General features: G+C 54.9%; 1 protein-coding gene across 1 annotated transcript in view; it reads left to right on the top strand.

Annotated features, from left to right (window-relative positions):
- Positions 1-16,572, top strand: part of ABHD17C (abhydrolase domain containing 17C, depalmitoylase) — a 43,781-nt gene extending 27,209 nt beyond the window's left edge. Inside the window, exons 2-3 of the mRNA XM_044232106.1 lie at positions 10,499-10,678; positions 15,118-16,572. Coding sequence (XP_044088041.1) covers positions 10,499-10,678; positions 15,118-15,337 — 400 coding nt within the window. The 3' untranslated portion in view covers positions 15,338-16,572. The remainder of the gene's footprint in view (positions 1-10,498; positions 10,679-15,117) is intronic.
- Positions 16,573-21,975: the final 5,403 nt, after the last annotated feature.

The raw sequence follows: 21,975 nt of genomic DNA, 5'->3' as shown, positions 1-21,975 counted from the left end.
CTAAAGGCAGACGCTTCACCTGAAGGCTGGGGCCCCCCAGGCGGCCCTGAAATGAGATTTATTTTAAGTTTCTCCCCATCGCAGAGATGTCGTGAGATATCTACCTTCCTTTTGGCTGTGATCCGTGGATATGGAATAGGCAGATCCCGCAAGGCTTTATCTGGCCGTCAGTCCATGTTTATATTTGGTGGGACAGAAGTACTATTTGTTAAATGGGTTTTTTTGGTCAGATGTCTGTGTCAGACATTTTACCTAAGCCCGCTCATGGAATTCTCTCAAAAAAGTAGGGAAGGTGGGATTCTAACCATTTCCAGGTATTTGTGGAGCCGGGGGCACGGGTGGGGGGTGGGGAGCATTTTCTGTCCTTTCCAACACGGTAGATCAGGAGACTTTCCGTTGTCATTAGCACAGTTCCACACACAATTCTACTCAGACAAGCTCCAGCAAATTCTCCTATTTTAATTGTAACAGATGTAGAGAGTTGATTTTATATCCTTCATGTTATTCTGCCTTTTCTTCTGCAAAGTGGGTTTTTGTTTGTATGTTCTTAGTTAAAATTAAGGCATGCCGGGTCTTGTTTATCTTCGCTGTGACACAGAGAACAGTCTCTCAAATGTCAGAGAGAACGAAGTTGTCTTGAGGTTGGGTTTGGGCCTGACACCCCCCACCCCATGGAAGGAAATTTCAAACATCCCACATAGGAGAAAGGCCGTTCCCAAAGGGGGGCCACTGCTTTGTAGAACTCGGGGAACACGGGTCCTGACAACGTTTGGAGGGCTGTGGGGGAGTTGCTTGCAAGGTGTGTTTTCCTGGAATGCCCTTGGCCCGGATGGCTCTTCCCAGCCGCCGCCTGACCCCTGCTCGGCTTCTTCTGAGCCCCAACCAGGGTGAGGTTGAGGGTGCCCAGGGCCCGGTCCGTCTAGTACAGACATCCCAGCAATTTCAGGAACATTTTTCTTTTCCTTTTTTCAAAGATTTTTAAGTCATGTCCTCTACCCCCAGCCCACGGCTCGAACTCACGACCCCAAGATCGAGAGTGGCTGTGTTCCACTGACCGAGCCAGCCGGGCGCCCCAGGGTTTTTTCCTTGCGATGCCTCTGACTCACAGAAGAGTCTGGCTTCTGTGCCTTCCTGAGATGTTGCCGTGACTTGAGGCTCTGTCTTCCCAGACTGACTTCCTAACAGAACAAACAGAATTCCACACGCCGTCATCTCCTCCCCGGTTCCCTCTGCGCCCGCCTTGCCAGTCACTGGCTGTGGGGTCATCTTCTGCTCTGCCCCTCCCCCAGCACAACTTGCCACGGTCGCATCCGATCTGAGCGACCGTGAACACTGCCGTCCCACGGGCTTCTTCCTTCCCGCCATCCCCGGGCGCCGTCCTGGGATCTCGTGCGTGTTCCCCGACCCTGCCGTCCTGAGCTCCCCCTCCTTTTGCATCCCTCTGCTTCTAGGAGTGAGCCTTCGCCCCTGCCGGCCCAGCTCTGTCCCCTCCCTCCTTTGCGGGGGGGTTTCCAGCTCCGCTTCTGTGTGTCCTGACTGCCCTGTCCCCGTTTTGATCATCCCCTCCCTGTGCTCCGAGAAACCCGCCTGCCGGGATACTCGTTTGCCTCAACTTTGACTTGGTTTTCTTATTCTTTCTTATTTCTTATTCTTTTTATTTCTTATTATTCTTTCTTATTTCTTATTCTTTTCTTATTCTTATTCTTTCTTGGCTTGAATCTTTTGGTTCTTTATTTCCCCCAAACTCATAACCCGGGAGCACATCATTTCTCCTCGCGTCACTGTCACTGTCAAGTGGACGTGGCCACTTTCACTGTTGCATTTCCACATTTTATTTGATAACCCCTGTTGAGAAAATACCTTGAACACGCCTGGGTTAGTGAAACTTCCAGAGATTATAATGATCTTGTTTATAAATGTCTCTTTTAAGCACATTCCCTTGATCACAAGAAAAGCAACAAACTTACAACTGACGCCACTGACCTTTCAAAGTGTTACTTTTCTCCAACCGCACTCATGAAGCTGCTACTTTGAAGCATGTTTCCTTTGCTTTTTCGTCATTGGAATTAATGAACGATAGGAATCCGTTTGTGGGGGCACGTGGGTGGCTCAGTGGGTTAAGCCGCTGCCTTCGGCTCAGGTCATGATCTCAGGGTCCTGGGATCGAGCCCCGCATTGAGCTCTCTGCTCTGCGGGGAGCCTGCTTCCCTCTCTCTCTCTCTGCCTGCTTCTCTGCCTGCTTGTGATCTCTGTCAAATAAATAAATAAAATCTTAAAAAAAAAAAAAAAGAAAAGAAATCCATTTGTGAAACATCGAATGTACCCCCCAAAAATGTCTAAACCTACACAGGTGTATTTTTAAAAAGGGAAAACAAGGATGTTTCGGGTGATTGCTGCTTTTTTCATCTTCCTCATAATTAAATAGAAGGTGCACATTTGTCAAGCTTCGGCTGCAGAAAGTGAAAGCCTGGTTCACCTTTTCTGTGCCCGTGGTTTTTGGCGGGTCCTGTTTACACACCTGCTCTCCTTGCACGGGCGAGCCTTTCACTCTGAGACTCTGCCCTAAGGTTTTTGGGGTTTCCCACCATCCCCGATCTCGTCCTTCCGCTAACTTTCACATAACCTTGAGTATTTATCTTTGTCCTACGTCTCAAGATATTTCCACCAGGAATTCTAACTCAGAAATACTTAAAATATTGACTTCAAAGTGCATGGAACTGTGCCAAGTGCACTTCTTGTGAAGATAAGTGGAAACACTGCTGACCAGGACAGAGTCCAGGTCCGCTGGCTTAAACAGGATGCGTGTGTCTTGGGGAGGCTCCCCTTCTCTGTGTTTGCAGGCACAAAAGAAAGCCTCATGTCAAAAGGAAAACAAACATGTTGTACATGATCAGCGAACAGATTGTTCCCACAGGACACGCCCGCCAGCTCTGGCTCTCGAGGTCCCGGCTGTGGCATTCCTGGGGTGTGTACTGGGAGCCGATGGGAGCCGAGACCTACTGGGGGGGCAGTGGCCGGCCCGAACTCGACGTTGCTTGTGACACAGGAAGGTGGTAGAGCCTTGGAGAGGTTTGGGATGGGGAGATTGTAGGTTTCCAGGGTGTGGTTCTTGGGGGCCTTTGCTTTCCCCTGGCAAAATTTGGGAGACTTGACTTTCCTGCGTTGGGTCTTAAGTAAATCTTACATCACGCCAGAATCGGTGCTCACTAGCTGTCGTCGTGGTCCTCGATGGACCGACTCATCTGCTGGTTTGCAGACCAGAGATTCTAGAAGCTCCCATCAGAGCCTCTGGAAGATGCTGAGCTTGGAGGGCATTGTCTTGCCATCGGAATAACAATATGCGGGATTTGGTTGTGATTGGTCCGAAAACAGCCTTTGGCTGGAGCCACGTTCCATGCAAAGGAAGAAAAGCCTCTGAAGTCCAGGGGAGCCCCCGAGGGTAGGTTTTGTTTGCCTGCCCCTGTGTGGGGCTGCCCCTGTGGGGGCTTACAGCCCCTTCCTGGTCCACCGCACAAACCGTCACGTCGCTGTGTCCTCGCCTGAGTGCTCAGGAGGGAGAGGACCTGGCGCCGACCGGCATCCAGGAGACGTGTGAAGCCGGTGGGACCCCGGAGTCCTCCAGGCAGGGGCGGTTCAGGATACAGCGCAGGGTCTGACTGCGCGAGCAGGTTCGTTTGGAGGGAAGATAGAAGGTCCCGAAGGTGAGGCGGGGCCAGACCGTGGGGGACCATCTCAGTACGGGAACTTCGACCCCGGGGACGGTGGTTTGCCAGCGGGCTGTGATTAGCAAAGTAACGTGACACGGGTTTCTTCTTTCCTCTCTGTTTCTTCTTGTATTTGTTTTAAGATTTTGTTTTTAAGTCCTCTCTGTGCCCAACATGGGGCTCAACTCGCAGCCCCGAGGTTAAGAGTCGCCTGGTTCACCGACTGAGCCAGCCAGGCGCCCCGTCTGTCTCTCCTTTTAAGGGAGAAGGGAGATGTCTCCTGATAGGGATGGAGCGCGGTGGGCACCGTCGTCCCGCAGCAGCTGAGACGGGGCATGGGGCAGAGACGGGCGGGGAGAGGAGAGGAGGGGTGCGCAGTGGGAGGGGCCAGGCTCAGTGCAGTGGGAGGGGCCAGGCTCAGTGCAGTGGGAGGAGCCAGGCTCAGTGCAGTGGGAGGGGCCAGGCTCAGTGCAGTGGGAGGAGCCAGGCTCAGCGCAGTGGGAGGGGCCAGGCTCAGTGCAGTGGGAGGGGCCAGGCTCAGTGCAGTGGGAGGGGCCAGGCTCAGTGCAGTGGGAGGGGCCAGGCTCAGCGCAGTGGGGGGGGCCAGGCTCAGCGCAGTGGGAGGGGCCAGGCTCAGCGCAGTGGGAGGGGCCAGGCTCAGCGATGAGCAGGTGCAGGCGGGATGGAAACCAGGTCAGGGAACGAGGACACCGGCTTCCTCCTCAGCCGTAGCACAAGATGCACCAAGCTGAAGGCCAGGGCGGGACAGGTGGGGGCTTTGAGCACTCCCAGCCCCCCCCCGGCCCTGTGAGCCTCCGGGGGGAGGTGGAGGCACATGGTGAGCCACAGACTCTGGGTGCCTGTGGGGATGTACCTGTCGTTCATGTGCCGAACCAACAGGGAGAGCTTGTTCAACCCCAGGAAGCCACCACCGAGCTGTGGTGTCAGGAACGCGATCGTCCCACAAACATCTCAGAGGTGGAAACGGCAGGACTCGGTGACTGAGAGCCTGTGGGGGGCAGGGGAGAAGCTCGAGAAGCCCGGCGCATCCTGGAGCCCGGGCGGTCCAGGCTCTGGCGATGCGGGGGAGACGGAGAGATTTGGGGGGGGGGACGATGCGCCCAGCGTGGGCGGTCGGTGTTGAGTCTGAGGGATGGGGAGAAATGCCGGTAGAGAGGGCTGGGCTGGGGCTCTGCTGGTCCGGGCCACGGTGTCCGTGCGTGAACGCGTGTTGGGAGGCCCGGGCAGCCGCGCGCTCAGGGCACAGACAGTCGTCGCGCCGCAGGTGTCCGGTGCCCGCTGGGCTCCCGCTGGACGAGGTCCACAGGCGCACGTGTGAAGAGAGGACAGTGCAGGACAGGCTGGGGCCCCGCCAGGTGCTCCAGGAGGAGCGGAAGGAAAGAGGGGAGAGCGGGTCTGGAAGCGGGTCTGGAAGCGGGAGAGGGCCCTGCCGGGAATGGTGTGGACACGCGCCCCCCGGCACCCGCCCGTCCTGACACCCTCCCCTCCCCCGGGGCGGCCCACGTCACTGCGCAGTCACCGGCCTTCATGTCCACGCACATGGGCCGAGTTTCCCTGGAGTTTTTGTCTGAACCCACCCAGCCTTTGCCGCCGTGGCTCGGTGCCGTCCGCTGTCCTGGGAGCGCACAGGGGCGCTGGCTCCCGAGTTCTCCCCAGCTCGAGGCTCTGCCTCCGCGGGCGAGTTCCTGTCCTCTGCACCTGCTCCACAGATCCCCTGGGGGAGCCTGACCTCTGCAGGGTGCTCCCTCCAGGTCTGATGGCGGAGGCCACCTCCCGGCTGTGCTGGGGCTTGTCTGTGTGTCCTTGGTTTCCCTGACCCTCCCGACCCCCACACACAGCCTTGCTGAGCCGCTGCCCCCCTACCCCCGAGACCGTGTCCGCCCCTGTCTTCCCACCCGTTGTACCTGCTGCTTGCCCCGGCCGCCGGGCTCACCTGGTGCCTTCCCCGCACCAGCTTCCCCGGGCCGAGCGGTGCAGAAATGCTTCGTTTCAAAATGGAGGTTTGGGACTTGGTCACTGATGTTTTTTAAAGAATACTTTGCACTGGGTCCTGCCCTTTGTTTTTAAAGCTATAATCTTAGAATGCCCTGTGTTTCCCATGGCCTCTGTGAGCAGGTTCTGTTTACTGGCTATGTTTTCCTTCTTTTTATTTAATTTGAGAGCTAAACGGGCTTTAGGACCTGGCCCTACTTTTTACTCCATATCCCTCAGGTGTAGTCTGAGAAAGCCACAAACCCACTGGAATTTCTACTAACAGAAAACTTCTCAGTAAGGGAATTTACTTTTAATTACCCCAAATTCCCAAGAAATTCAGATACTTCTCAGTTTGGAACCATTGGAATAGAGCTTATCAATCTTGTACCTTTTTTTTCCACCAAAAACAAAACCTAGTGGTGAAAAGGACACACCCAAGGGTCCTCCTCTGCAAAGGGGAGCAGAGGCCCCTTATAAGTGCCACTGAAAATCGTTGATACCTCCCCACCCGGCCCCCTTTCCAGTTCCTCATTTGTTATGAGACAGTCTGGTAAAGGCAGGCACAAGCAGTGGGAAAGCCCAGAATGTAATACTGACCAACATGAGCCCTGGATCCGTGCTCTTCAGTTTGCAAAACTCGTCTAGCTCAGGAACCCTGGGCACTACCGACCCTCTGCAGAAAGACCTGACAGTACCTAAACGTACTGGTGCTTTTAAACAAGTCAGTGCCTAGTAATTCAAGGAAATCTGAGACTAGAAATGAGGGTGCCTGGCTGGCTCAGTCGGCGGACTGTGGGACTCTTGGTCTCGGGGCTGTGAGTTCAAGCCCCACCTTGGACGAAGAGATGACTTTAAAAAAGAGAAGAAGGAAATGAAAACTCTCACTGCTTGAATGAAGGTCCACCTCATTCCCATTTTAGTATCTCGATTCCAGGTCCCTTTTCCATGTATAGGTTTTTTCCCAAGGCACGTAATTGTGACCCTGTTTTCGTCGAGTACTTTTTACTGAACGTGGTGGCGTGAGTTCTTTCCACACTGTCTTTCTGAGACATACTTTTAATGGCCTCTTGTTCCTTATGAGGTTTATTTTTAGCAGACAATCTACCATGAGTTCTAACAGTCTTTGTGAGGGCTGTCTCCAGATCTGAACTACCTCGTCAACTTTTTTTTAAAAGGTTTTATTTATTTATTTGAGAGAAAGAGAGTCAGAGCACATGCATGCGTGGGGCACAAGGAGATGGAGAAGCAGGGAGCCTGACGCGGGGCTGCATCCCAGGACCCTGAGATCACGACCTGGGCTGAAGGCAGAGGCTTCATGACTGAACCTCCAGGCGCCCGTAGCCGGTGGACTTTTAAACAGGATGTTTTGGTTGCAAAATAGATTAACCAGACAGGATTGTCCCTAAAATGTAATTTTGTGTCTGTGGTTCACTGTCTTTGTTAACACTAGGTCCTCTGCACCTTTGAGTTTTTGTCTGTATCACGTGATGGTTTAATCTGCATTTCCCTTTTTCCTGATGAAGCCTGCGGTCCCCTCCACCTGCCTCCCTGCCATTTGAGATTTCTTCTTTGATCAAACGCCCATTTTGTAAAATGCCATTTGTGTTTGTGTGTCTGTGTGTGTGGCTTGGTTGTCTTTTTCTCACTTTGGAGGAACCCTCTAGGATTCTGGATGTGAGCCCTTGGCTGGTCCTATGGTGTAGCAGGTGGCTTTCTCGTCAGGTGACTTGCCTTTCACTTTCTCACGGGGTCTTTTGATGAGCAGTTCTTGACTTTAACATAATGGTGTTTTCCCTTTCGGCTGGTGTGTTTGTGTTTTACCTGGTGACATTCTCAAGCGAAGCTTGGACTGCAGAGTGCTGGTCGTGACCTTGGACGTGGGTCAGCGCGGGAAAGCTGGGATTGGTCGAGGCTGGTCCTGGCTGTGGGGTGCGGCCGGCAGGAGGCAAGAGCCGAGCCTTTCCGCGAAGCAGCTCCAGCCCCTCTGTGAGATCTCAGTGTCCGAGGATGGAGATTCAGGACCTGGGGAGAGGCGGCTGCCCTGCCCCACCGACACGCCCCTGGGCCGTCTTTGTTCCGTGGGGCCCCAGGGAGGCTCGTGTAGCAGGCAGGACGCTGACGGCATTGGGATGCCCATCGCTGCGTAGGTGACCCCGTGTGATCCTCGCCGGCCCGTGGACCGGGGCTCGGAGGGTGAGGCTCATGCCAGGCTGACTGGGGGGGGGGCTGCGCTGAGTTTCCCACTTTCACCATGAATTGTTTCTTCAGCCGTGGCCTGCAGTTTCAGGTTTTCTCCTCCTCTTCTCTTTTTCTTTCCTCGAAGACTCCTTTGTTCGTAACTGATGGGCAAGGAGGACCCACACTCCGGATGTGGGTTTCTTCTCTCTCTGCGGTTCTCCGACCCCCTGCACCTCCTCATCCCACGAAGTGGCGAGTGGCCGTTGTGCTTTTTGGGGGGCAGTCAGAGATAACTTTAGGAATCCCATGAAGATTGTAGAGGGAGGAAGGGACCCCAGTCTTAATCCTGCTCTCCTCAAGGGTCGCTGAGCCCTGGGTTGAAAACCCTGCTGGAGGGGGCCTCCCGGTCCAGGCCGGAAGCAGCTCTGCTGGCTGTGGGGGAGGGAGCCGGCATGGCTTCCCCTCAGTGGAGGGCGTTTTCCTGAGTCGCGGTCTGCTGACGCCCTACAGATGCACCTTCTGGTGTCCCTCGTCTTCCGGCCTCACTGACAGGCTCTCAGACTTAGGGATTTGGGGTCTAGGGTCCTGGGGCTCCCTGTTCCTGGCTCAGACCTCTCTCTCAAAATCCTTTCTGCTGATCATTGTGTAGTAACCTCCCCTTCCAACTGCTTCTGCCCAGACAAGGACCCCCGAGACCTTCATCCTGGGACATTCTTCCAAAGTCACAGTTGCATTGGGTGGTGCCCAGTGCCAGGGGCTGGGGCCGCACAGACTCGTCCCTTTAGAGAGAGGGCGGACCGGGGTCTGTACACCTGTGTCTGTGGGAGGACAGAGCCTCTCTTTCTTCTGTCGGTTTTTAAAAATTTATGGTACTCTTCTGTTCTCTCTTCCTTGTGTGATTTTTTTTTTTTAAGAATTTTATTTATTTGAGAGAGAGAAAGACGAGGGGCAGAGGGAGAAGCAGGCTCCCCACTGAGCAGAGAGCCCGATGGTTCAAGGGGCTCAATTCCCAGGACCCTGAGATCAGGACCTGAGCTGAAGGCAGACGCTTAACCCACTGAGTCACCCAGGCCCCCTCCTCCCTGCCCCCTACCCCCGTATGATTCTTTATAGTCCCTTGACTGTCTCCCTGCCCCTTTGGCACGCTTCTGTCATCCATCCCTCAAGCCACTGAAAGGGGACTCTTGTCAGAGCATTAACTTTGCTCCTGTCACCTTGCCCTGGGGTGCCGCCCGTGCCCCTCCTCATCTTCAGGATGAGCTCTGACCTGCAGCACGCTGGCTGCTCCCAGATGTGCCCCAGACATCAGCCCCGCAGCCCCCGACCCGCGCACCCGGCTTGCACCTGCTTCTCGCTTTCCCACGGTTTCCCGTGCTGTGCTGTGTGCTCCTGACGCTGCCCGGGGAGGCAGTTCTCTTTATCCCCATGTGTTGGGGTCCCGTCTGCCCCTCGTGGTACAGCTCAGATGCCAAGTCTCCGTAAACACACCGTGTCCCTGCCAGAAATAGCCATTCCCTCCCTGACTCCTTTTAAGAGCCCCTATTTCCCTATGTCATTCCTGGGAGCTGGACGGGGAGAAAGCCGGGCTGAGATCCCGCCGTCCCCTCCGTGACCAGCGGACAGCTGCTGTCACCCACGGCTGTTGTCAGTCACGTGGCGCCAGAAGGTGCAGGAGGTATTTACGCTGAAAAGTGCAGTTGTCGATTCCGGGCTCCAGCGTTCCCAGATGAGAGGGGATGAATTTCCCAGGTGCTTGCACCGGTTTGCACACCCGCAGCCTGCAGCCGTGTGACCGAGCTCCCCTCCCATGTCCTTGCTCACCCTTGACCTTGTCTGACTTCTTCGCCTTTGCTGCATTCTTCCGCGTGGGCCGGGCCCCCACCCCGTGACTCCCGTCTGCTTCCCGCCCATGGCAGGGGGGATCACTCCCTTCTCCCTGAAGCTGTCACCCACAGGTGGCCCTTGTCATTGTCCTTGCATTCCATGGCCAGAGCCCAGGCCTGTGCTCACAGGGGGCCGCGGGGGCTGGGGACCCGGGGAGCGTGCGGCGGGGGCCAACTGAACACCGGGAGAGAGCGGGTGGGCGACGGCTGGCGGCCGGGAGGCTCCGAGTGGTTCGGCCCCGCGGAGAAGCTAAAGAAAACACACTTGTCTGCAAGTTAATCGTCTCTCTGTACCGTTTTCCGATAAATGCGCATACCTTTCATATTTTATTAAAACCTCACTTGAAGCGCTCTTAATAAAAATAGTACAATCTGCCAGACGAGCTTCTGCTTTTCTCTCAGAAATCCTGAAATCCTGAAGGGGGAGGACGGGAGATGGGGTGACTCGGGAGCTAGGAAATGGGGTTTATGGTGTATTCACTTCATGGAGTCCCGTCCCCCAACGTGACGCGTGCATCGTTTCCACAGAACGTCGTGGAGGGCAGAATCCCAGTCCCTTCGTCCCGAGACAGGCCGCTCACATGTGTTTGTGCGACGTCCAGGTTTATTGTACAAGTTCGACGATGTCGTTTCAATCCAGTAGCCGTGGGGGTTTTGTGAGTTTAAGGTGTTACGGTTCTGTCACTGTCTGTCTTCCGTCGGTTAGCTAACGGCGCGCTCCCCCTGCTTTCTCTCCAGGTACGGCGTGAGTCCCGAGAACATCATCCTGTACGGCCAGAGCATCGGGACCGTCCCCACGGTGGACCTGGCCTCACGGTACGAATGTGCCGCCGTCATTCTCCACTCGCCCCTGATGTCGGGCCTGCGCGTGGCCTTCCCGGACACCAGGAAAACGTACTGCTTTGACGCGTTCCCCAGGTAAGCGCCCACGTCCGCTGCAGGTACCGGGATGCCCAGTGACCCAGGGTCGGATGCACCACGGCCCAGGGTGATCAGTCTCTCCTGAGTGTGGCCCCACGGCTGGCCCTGTGCCGGGCACCTTGGGGAAGTGGCCGTGGTGGTGACCCATCCACCAGCCCTAGACTTTGTCCTCTGGGCTTGAGTTCTCGCTAGAACTCTTCCGGATGGCAGGACTCGCCCAAACCGACATCCCGGGCTGAGGAACTCGGCTGTACGTGCGCGATGAAAACCAACGCGCCGTGTCTCCTGGAAGCAAGCCCCGTCCCATACTTGCTCGTGCGTGGATGGGCTTGTGTGGGGGAGCCGAGAGCTGCTTGCGGAACGTCTGGTGCGGCCCTCAGGGGTTCACACGCACGACTCAGTGGTTCACACGCACGACTCAGTGGTTCACACGCACGACTCAGGGGTTCACACGCACGACTCAGGGATTCACACGCACGACTCAGTGGTTCACACGCACGACTCAGTGGTTCACACGCACGACTCAGGGATTCACACGCACGACTCAGTGGTTCACACGCACGACTCAGGGGTCCACGCACGACTCAGTGGTTCACACGCACGACTCAGGGGTTCACACGCACGACTCAGGGGTCCACGCACGACTCAGTGGTTCACACGCACGACTCAGGGGTTCACACGCACGACTCAGGGGTCCACGCACGACTCAGGAGTTCACACGCACGACTCAGTGGTTCACACGCACGACTCAGTGGTTCACACGCACGACTCAGTGGTTCACACGCACGACTCAGGGATTCACACGCACGACTCAGTGGTTCACACGCACGACTCAGGGGTCCACGCACGACTCAGTGGTTCACACGCACGACTCAGGGGTTCACACGCACGACTCAGGGGTCCACGCACGACTCAGTGGTTCACACGCACGACTCAGGGGTTCACACGCACGACTCAGGGGTCCACGCACGACTCAGGAGTTCACACGCACGACTCAGTGGTTCACACGCACGACTCAGTGGTTCACACGCACAACTCAGGGGTTCACACGCACGACTCAGGGGTTCACACGCACGACTCAGTGGTTCACACGCACGACTCAGGGGTTCACACGCACGACTCAGTGGTTCACACGCACGACTCAGGGGTCCACGCACGACTCAGTGGTTCACACGCACGACTCAGGGGTTCACACGCACGACTCAGGGGTCCACGCACGACTCAGGAGTTCACACGCACGACTCAGTGGTTCACACGCACGACTCAGTGGTTCACACGCACAACTCAGGGGTTCACACGCACGACTCAGGGGTTCACACGCACGACTCAGTGGTTCACACGCACGACTCAGGGGTTCACACGCACGACTCAGGGGTTCACACGCACGACTCAGGGGTCCACGCACGACTCAGGGGTTCACACGCACGACTCAGGGGTCCACGCACGACTCAGGGATTCACACGCACGACTCAGGGGTTCACACGCACGACTCAGGGGTCCACGCACGCACGTCAGGCAGCTGGCACCCTCTGCTCCGGCACCCCTTCGCGGGTCGGTGGCACTGCGCAGGGAGGGGAGAGCTGAGCAGAGCTGCAGGCTTCACTAACAGGCCACCGTCCTGGTATCGGGACACGCCCCAGGAGCTCTGCCCCCCATCTCTTCCCATGGCCGCTCCGCCCGCAGGAGCACATGGAGGGGCCCCTTGGCTGGGTGTTCCCGGCCCGCCCCAGCTGTTGGCGCATCCTGTAGACGGGACGGAAGGGAAGCGGGTCATCGCCCTGCTCTAAACACAAAGGCAGAGAGCCAGGGGTTCCTTGAATACCTCTGAAAATTTACTTATTTTTTTAAAAATCCGAGTCGAGGACGGTGTTTTCCATAAAAACTATTTGCCCCCTAAACTTTCCCCTTTGTGTGTCGCTAAAGCAGGTCTGAGGTGGTCAAGGGCAGGGCCGGCTGGCTCGTGTTGCCGTTTCTGTAGGAAAACGCCCCCGCAGAAATCAAGCCCGGTGTCAGGGTTTAGATCGAGCCCCTCGTGGCTGCCATTCTGCCCTCACCGGAGGGCAGTGAGCGTTGCTGTGGTGTATAATCGGCCGTCACACCGCCCGTCCTCCTCCGCCTTCTGGTAACTCCTGGGTGAACCTCGGCTCTGGGCGCCTGGTCCCCGCACGCAGGGAGCTCCAGCTGCAGGAGGAAGCGCACCTCCCTGCGAAGTCCTTCGGGCATGGCCGGCGTGCTAAGTGGGGCGCGTGTGCCGCTCGGACGTGGCCTTGTTTGTGCCGAACGGGTAATGAGCCGCCCGGTTGTGGGGAGGGAGATGTTGAGTGTGTCTGTGGGAGACGAGGCTGGGAGTTACCGTGGCAACAAAATGAATGGGTTGTTTCCTGACTCCTGAATTAGCATATACCTGAAAATACAGCCCTGGCAACTAAATGCAACTTACTCATTAGCAGTCAGCCAGCAACCGGCCTTTCCCTGGCTGCTCTGATCCCCCAGGCGGGTGCTACGTGGTCCCCTGCCTCACATGGTCTTCCCTGTGGCTGGGAGAAGGGGTCAAGTGCAGAGTGCTCGTTTTACAGATGAGGACGCCGAGGCCGGCCGAGGCAAGTTTACTGGATTTAGGTAGGGGTGTGGACACTGCCCAAAGGGCTAGCGCTCCCCCCCAGTGCCCTGGAGCGTTAATACGGCAGCTCGCAAACCAGGCACAGTCCCCATGACCTTCATCGTGAGCCGGACTCCGTAGCCACGTTCTCTCACGGGGCCCCTGGCTCCCCACTGCCAGGATTGTCTCCGTCCGTGTTCCTCTCTCTGAAGGAAGGGATTTCCCGTTTCCTTTGACTGTTAGAGACCGGGCCGAAGGGGTCCGGACTGCACTGGGTTTGTAGCTTCTTATCGTTTCCGTCCTTTGCATTTAGTCAGATGCCGGCCTCGGGCCGTCGAGATTCTCCCCGTAGGTCCAGCGGCGGGAGTCCAGCCCCGGGCCCGTCCTGGCAGGAAGTACTTTCTGACGGACTATAGCTGGGCTCCACGTTCCAGCCGTCGTCTCGCGAGCCTCAAACAGGAGAACGGGTTTCTGAACATGACTACTCATTGGGGGTGTTTCATCGCCTCCCCCGCCCCCCCAATCTTGGCGAACCCCGCAGCCGGTCAGGTTTTGCCACTCCCCGGGACGCCCCGAAATGCTGGGTGGCGTCACAAGTTGCTGATGGAGGTTCTGTGACCGTTGTCCGGAGGTCTCGGGCTGCGGTCCTCGTGCAAGGTCGGCACGGACGCCAGTGCCCCCCTCGGCTACCCAGAGCTGGGTGTCCTGTCCCTGCTGGCCCTGGCAGATCCGGGAGGTCTCAGATGTGGAGCACGGAGCCCCGGTCTGTGGAAGATGTTTCCTCGTGTTAGTCGTGCCCGGGAGAGGCAGGGTCCCCGTGGTTGGTGCAGCCAGTGTCCCTGGGTAGTTTTGGCTGGAATCAGATGCAGAAGGAGAAGCCGCGGGTGGGGGCTTCGGTGCAAGGACAGCCGGCACGTCCGCCCCTCTCGCCGCGTCTGCAGGTTAGAAGGCGGTGTCCCCCCCACCCCGCCGCCCCCGCCCCGTGGAGAAGTCGCCAGCACGGCCTGCCAGCAAGGCTTAAGCCTCGGAGTCCTCTTGGGGAATGTTTCCAGAGCCGGCAGCACATTCTTCTGGAGACCCTCAAATATTCGTCCTTTAGGGTAGAGTCCGTTCTTATAAACAACCCGGATCCCTTGGACGCCAAGCTCGGCACTGCACCGTGTTTCCGAGCGAAGCAGCGCCGTTTTTACGGAGGAAACAAGGCATTAGCGTTTATGAGATGGGGTTTGTGAGGATCTTCGGAGGCGACGCTGAGGGGATCTCGCCAAGAAGACCTCAGAGTGGGTGGCCGAGGGTCGGGCTTTCCGAAGAGACGCTGCGTCGGACCCGTCAGCTTCCGGCCTGTTGATTGTTTTTAAGAATCCTCTCTCACAAATGCGAATCTCTCAGAAAGATTAGTTACTGGACCGTTGGTCTGGTGGCTTTAGCTCTGTTTTTAGTAACAGTTTGAACGAGCACACGGTACCCCAACACCGCGTGGTGTTCCTGTCTGGATCCTGGAACAGGACAAAGGTATCTGTGGGAAAACTACCAAAATCCAGGCCGTGTGCCGGGCTCCGCTCACGGCGGTGCCCTCACCTTGGTTCTTCTGTTTTGACAGACGTGTCCCGGCAACGTGCGGTGTTCGCCTTACGGGGGATGGGCTGGGGGCCTAGGGGAGCTCTGTTAACTTTTGCAAAATGAAAACGTTATTTGGGAAAAAGAAAAAAGAAAAATCACTAGAAAAACAAGGGGAAAAGGCCCGGTGTTCCCGTCAGGTGCATCAGAGGGGACATGCGCGGTCCGTGGGCGTCACTAACGGAGCCCTCTCTCTCCCTGCCCCTGTTCTGTTTTGCAGCATTGACAAGATCTCTAAGGTCACCTCACCTGTGCTGGTCATTCACGGCACGGAGGACGAGGTCATCGATTTCTCCCACGGCCTGGCCATGTACGAGCGCTGTCCCCGCGCCGTGGAGCCCCTGTGGGTGGAGGGAGCCGGGCACAACGACATAGAGCTTTACGCACAATACCTAGAAAGACTAAAACAGTTCATATCCCACGAACTGCCGAATTCCTGAAGGAGACGCCGAGCTCCTACCTCACTTACTGTGAACACGCGAGTCCTCTGTTTTGCACATGCTCGAACTGGAAAGCGGTTGTGGCATGACCAGCGGGAGGAGGTCCCCGCCTCTCGGGTTCCCGGTCACAGACCCGAGCAAGCCCCCCATCTTCTGTCCCTCGAGGTCGTGCCACGCCTCCCAGCACGCGGCGCCCAGCGGCGGTGACAGCCAGCGTCCCTGCCTGGCGGGAATGGGGATGAGAGCTAGACGCAGGTGCGGGCGGTTTGCCCCTTGCTGTGTAGACGATGCTCGCCTCCATTGCCCAGCCATACCCTCGGGTGACCGTCCATTCCCGCAGGACTCAGCCCTCTCTCCGTGTTCTCAGTACTTGATACACACTCTCTTTCAGCCTCCGGGTGCGTGGGCTCGCTCCCCTGTGGAGCCGTGACCGTGTCACCCGAACACTAGGGCAGCGAAAATTCCTTTGTTAAGTTCCGTGACCCATGCCGATCTCCCCACCCCAACTCCCCAAAATCAACAGAAGGGTAATGGACTGAAACTGTCATGAGCAGCTTCATCAACTGGAACCAATACAAATATGACTGGGATATTCTTAAAAGGAAACTGGGGTTTTTTTAAGTGTAAATTTATTACTAGTCAACAGAGTTTTAATATTTTGATTGTCTGGTTGGTGTAACGAGGAGCCTAGCCGACTTTCCTTCCGTGAAGTCCTCCTTGTGGGCTTTTTTAAAGTACTGTACATATTTGCAATCCCATTGTGCATAAATTCTTATGGTACTTTTCTTTTGTCAGGCTACAATAATGAACTGCGGATCCCTCCTTTGTAATGTAAATGATTGAATACATTTTGTTAATATGTTTTTATTCCTATGTTTTGCTATTCAGAAAAATTTTATAACATTTCCAAGACAAAAAAAATTACAAGTTTATGCTTTGAAGAATTTATGTAATGAAAATTTCACTAAATGGATCTTTTTAGTTTAAGAGTTCTTTGGGTTTTGACACTGGAGTTGCTCCGAGTAACCATTGCTACACTACTCATCTTGGGCGGGGGTCTGGGGTTGGGGGGTTCTTTGGTTTGATTTGAATTTTTCTTTTCAAATTTAAAAGCCTTAAATGTACTGTAAGCCTCAGACTGTTGTACAGCTGGATTGCGGTGGATTGCAAGTTTGTGGGCTGTGCTTTGGTGTGGCGCAGCGGTCGGTCATGGAATAAAGGATGCATGGACCAGAGCGCGGGGCCGACTCCTGTCGTCTTTCCCTCCATCGCTCCATCCGGGCAAGTAGCACATGAGAAAATGCTTCATGTGGGTTGAAGAAGAAACCCTTGGGGCTTACAGACTGTTCTGCCTTGCTCAAGATGTACACCTTTGTTCTATGAGAAACCCGAGGCTGTGTTTGGGAGAAGCCAGGGAGGCAGAGGAGGAGGAAGGGAGGGAAGGACAAAAAGTTTTAAGAGGGGTGCTTGGGTGGCTCAGTTGGTTAAGCATCTGCCTTCGGCTCAGGTCATGATTCGGGGTCCTAGGATGGAGTCTCGCATCAGGCTCCCTGCTCTGTGGGAAGCCTGCTTCTCCCTTTCCCACTTCCCTTGCCTGTGTTCCCTCTCTTGCTGTCTTCCTCTCTGTGCCAAATAAGTAAGATAAAATAAAAAAGAAGACCTGATTTAATGAGAGCTATACCATGTTTATGGATAGGCAGCTCATTTTTAATCCTTCCAGAAAAGAGCTGTAGGGTTAGTAGGATCCCAGTACAAATCCCAACAGGATTCTTCATGGAGCCTGATACGGTGAGCCTCAAGTTTGCATGGGAGAACAAAGGGCCAAGAATAGCCAGGGCATTTGAAAATGACAGAGCAACATGTTTTACCAGCAAGAGACAGTTGCAGGTAAGAAACCTCAAGACTGCGAAGCCTCATTCCCTCAGGATTCTGGGTCTAGAAAGCCTTCCCCAGGCTCCCGCTTCAGCTCAGGGCTGCCCCAGTATACGCTGCTTCAATGTTCTGTATTTGCTGACATCGTTGGTATCATTATTGCTCGAAATCACAGCGGAATGAGTTTACGGATTTGATTCATTCGTGGTAAAAAACATAGACTAATCTAGTGACACACTGCAGGGAACGTTATCAACCACATGACAGATAATGTAGACGTGTGTAATGGTCAACGGACGAGGTAGTCTATCAGCACAGGACACAAAGAGACATCATAAGGGGTGTTTTCTGTGATAATTGCATATAATTCAGAAATCAAATAATCAAATGAATATATCCAATAAGTACACATTAAGAATCATTGTTTAATGGAATGCCGTGTTAAGTTGCAAAGTTGGCATCAGTGTTTATTTGTGGAGATTATGGCCCATAATCACTCCTCGATTTTTACTGGCTAAATGGATTTGAATAGCCAAATGCCATTTGAAGTTGTAAGTCGGTATAACCCCGTGAAGGCGAGAACACGGATGGATGGTCAAGGTGTGGATAAACACGTGCTTTAAAAATATGCCGTTGGTGGGGTGCCTGGGTGGCTCAGTGGGTTAAAGCCTCTGCCTTCGGCTCAGGTCGTCATCCCAGGGTCCTGGGATCAAGCCCCGCATCGGGCTCTCTGCGTCCCCCCTTCCACCCCCTGCCTCTCTGCCTACTTATGATCTCTGTCTGTCAAATAAATGAATAAAATATTAAAAAATATATATATGCCGTCGACCCACCGAATTAGCCACAAACATTCTGAAGTATACCTTGTACCGAGTCTAATCTAACCATTCAGCTGCTAGGAATTTATCCTTAGGAGATAATGCAGAGGATGAGATGGGTTTGGAAGGATAATTGCAGCGACTGTGTCAGAGGGAAACCCGCCACCATTCTCGGTGTCCAGCACCCGCGGTTTGGCTGTCCTTAATTCAAGCCGTGCATCACTCAGTCCCCAACATCAAGGACGCGCATGGCGCTGGTGGTGACCAGTTTTATCATACACAGCACATCCTGACCGCAGGTGGACTGGTTCCCAAGTCCTTCAGGTGGTGTGGTTCCTCCCTTCTCCCCTACCCCTCCGGACGTTCACACCTGGGCAGAGAGCTGGAGATGCACACAGGTCTGCACATGTCCATCTCTGCTGGGATTTAGGTGTATCTCAGTGGGTCAAGGTCCTTCGCTGCTGTCGTGGGTCCCGGAACCCCGTTGGGCAGCATGCTCTCACTCCTGAGACAATGCTGCTTTGACCGGAGAGGACAGCCATCCCGGGTCATCTCATCCCCTCACGTGTAAGACTTACAAAGCCAACAGCGGGAATTCCTATGAATAGCACACCCCACGCCGTCCGGCTCCCGTGCCACCTCTTCCCTGAGGCCTCATCCGCCAGGGTTTCCACAGAGAAGACAGCTGTTCTACGGGAGCTGGCCCAGCTAGGTATGTTTCCTGGCGGAGGGCCCGGGCATGGCCGTGCAGCAAAGAGCCCTGTCCCTAGTCCTCACCAGCTGCAGAGGGGGATGTAGGTAACAAGCAGTCTACCCTTTTACCCAGTTTGCAGTGTGCAGCCCAGTAGCATGAAGCTTATTGCACTGTGCAGCCATCATCCCCATCCGTCTCCGGGACTTGGCCATCATCCCCTACTGAAACCCTGTCCCTCCAGATGCTAGCTCCCAATCCCCCTCCCCCAGACCTGGCAGCCCCCGTTCCTCTTCCTGTCTCCTTGAATTCGACTACCGTAGGTCCCTCACAAAGAAGCAATCAAATCATACACAAGGACCAGAGTATGTGTCCTTTGGTGCCCAGCTAAACTCACCTCCCATGAGGTCGTCAAGGTTGATCTGTGCGGAAACATTTTATCCCTTTTCAAGGCTGAATAGTGTTTGCAGGCGTATATGCTACATTGTTTCATTCATCCCCTCATCTGCTGATGGACGCTTGGGTGGTGTGTACCCTTTGGCTAGAGTGAACAGTGCTCCTGGGGGCGCGGGGAACAAGTGTCTGTTGGAGACCCCGCTTCCAGTCCTTTCAGGCATGGACCAGAAGGGGGATTGCATGACCTCGAGGTAACTTTGATATTTGGAGGAAACACCATACTCGCTCTACAGTTCTGTTTGCAGGAATCTTGGGGTCTGTGACCCTTTTGAAACTGCAGGGCATACATTGGAAGTCTTTACTTGTGGGCGTTTTTCGGGGGAGAGGAAGGTGCACAGTTTCAATAGCCTCTCCAAAGTCCAGGGATTCGGAAAGTTGAAAACCCCTGAGCTACGCAGTAGCCACAGGTTCTTTTAAAATCAGGGTTTCCAACTCCTGAGAACGGAGTGTGGGTTTGGGAGAGACGAAGGAGCTTGGATTTACCTGCAGGCGGGCCCCAGTGGGGCGTGGGTTGGGGGAGCTCTCTCTCTCTCTCTGCGGGGGTGGGGGTCCTGGCAGGCGCCGGCTGGAGCCGAAGCCTTCGCAGGCCCAGACAGCAGGGTGATCCCTGGGAAGAGCCCTGGGCACGGAGTCCAGGTGCCATGGCAACTGCGTGATCTGGGATGACAACTCACACGCAGGTAAATCACAGGCACTGAACCTGCCGTCACACCTCCCACCCAGTCTCGGGAAGATCGGGTGAGCTTCTGGGGGTAGAAACGCTTGGCAGGAGGTAAAGGGCACTTTGACCCGCTCGTTAGAGGCAGAGCCAGGGTCTGGGTTTAGAACACAACAGAGCACACTTGCTGAGCTCCGGGTGGAGACAGTCCGTCTAGCCTGCCCATGCCCTCACCGCACGGCAGCTTAATCAGTATCCTCTGCTCGGTGATTTTCCATGTGGCTGGCCCTGGCTTGCTCCCTCCCCGCGCTGGCTGGCTCTGCCTTTAGGGATCGCAGAGGAACTTCTGCCAAAGATGCCCTCTTAAAACATTTTAAAAACTTTATCCCAAACAGTGGATAAAACATATTTTCTTTTCTTTTTTCTTTTCTTTCTTTCTCTCTCTCTTTCTTTCTTTTCTTCCTTTTTTCCTTCTCTTTCTTTATTTCTTGCTTTCTTTTTAAGATTTTATGTATTTGAGACAGAGAGCACAGGCAGGGAAGCAGCAGCAGACGGAGAAGCAGATTCCTCGCTGAGCAGTGACCTCCTATGCGGGACTCGATCCTGCGACCCTGGGATCTTGATCTGAGCCGATTAACTGACTGAGTCACGCAGGTGTCCCAAAACATTTTCATAATTGAAGGTGCAGGACAATGAAAACTTGTATAACTATTGACCCTAAGAGGTAGACTGTTAGCAGGGTCGTAGAAAACCTCTCTCCCCTCCAATCACACGGCCTTTCCTCCTGCACCTGTAGCCGATCCACAGTCCCGAGCTTCCTGTTGGTCATTCCAGGCATTCTTTTGGAGTGGGAATGTGTGTGCGTGTGTGTGCACACAAGATCTGGGATTGGGGATATTTAGGTTCTCTTTCAGATTTTGCTATTAAACATTTTGGGGGGCATCTGGGTGGCTCAGTCAGTTAAGCGTCTGCCTTTGGCTCAGGTCATGATCTCGGGATCCTGGGATCGAGCCCCGCATTGGGCTCCCTGCTCAGTGGGGAGCCTGCTTCTCCCTCTCCCTCTGCTGCTCCCCCTGCCTGTGCTGTTCTCCCCACCCAAAACCAAAAACCCACATATTTTTACACTTCTTGTGATAGGAGAGATTTCCGGTTGCGGCTTCTTAGCCGTGGTTGCACGTTGGCATTAGCCGGAAGGCTCGTTAAAGTGACCTCTGTGCCCAACGTGGGGCTTGAATGCATGGCCCCGAGATCAAGCCAGGAGCTCCAGGGAGAGGCTGAGTTTTGCAATGCTGATGCAGGGGTGCCACCCCCCAGAGATTCCAATCTAACTGGTCTGGGGGGCAGCCTGGGCACCCGGAAGCTCCCTAGGAGCTTCCAGTGGGCAAGTCCCTGAAGATTTCGACTCAGTCGGTCCGTGGTGGGCCCCGGACACTCTTGGTGATGCGGACCCGTGGCCCTAGTGGGACCTCGCTGAGTCAGAAGCTGTTCAGCTTTCCACGTAATGCCACGTCACTTCCAAAGTCGGAGCCTCAGCCTCCCTCCCGCCAGCGCCGGACACAAGCCCCAGCCCCCCACCCCCCACTCGACATCCTGGGGCTTTGTGAATTTTTGCCTAAACAGTGGATGTGAGATGTTAATCCCGGATTACTCATGAGCAGAGGCGACTTTTCAGAAACATACGGACCCTGGACCCTCTGTAGGTTCTCCGTTTTGAAATGTCTCCCCGTGACACTCGCCCGTTTTTCTGACAGATTTTTATCTTTTCCTTCTTCGCGGGATTGTTACATATCCTGTAACTGATCCTTTACTTATCTCGGATGTTGCAAATACAGCCTCTCTGTATGCTCCTTGCCTTTTTATTCTCTCCATGACCCCCTTTGTGGGACTGATGGTCTCAATTTTACTTAGGTAACCCCTAAGGGACACTGTTTTTTTCTTTATTACCCCCTTGATAAGTAGACTCAGAGTACATAAGAACACATTTTTCTCAAAACCACAGGAAGAAATTTTAAATGCATCAACTCGGTAACGCCAGCATCTGGATGGCCTGTGTGTCCCGTTCTGTGCCCAGACGTCATAGACTGTGCCCCAACCTTGTGAGGCTACGCTCCAGCAGCTGGGGCAGCAGGTAATAATAAATAAA

Source organism: Neovison vison, chromosome 13, assembly GCF_020171115.1.
Source record: "Neovison vison isolate M4711 chromosome 13, ASM_NN_V1, whole genome shotgun sequence".
NCBI lineage: Eukaryota > Metazoa > Chordata > Mammalia > Carnivora > Mustelidae > Neogale > Neogale vison.
The sequence above is the reverse complement of the archived record's forward strand: the minus strand, read 5'-3'. Positions and strand labels throughout refer to the sequence as shown.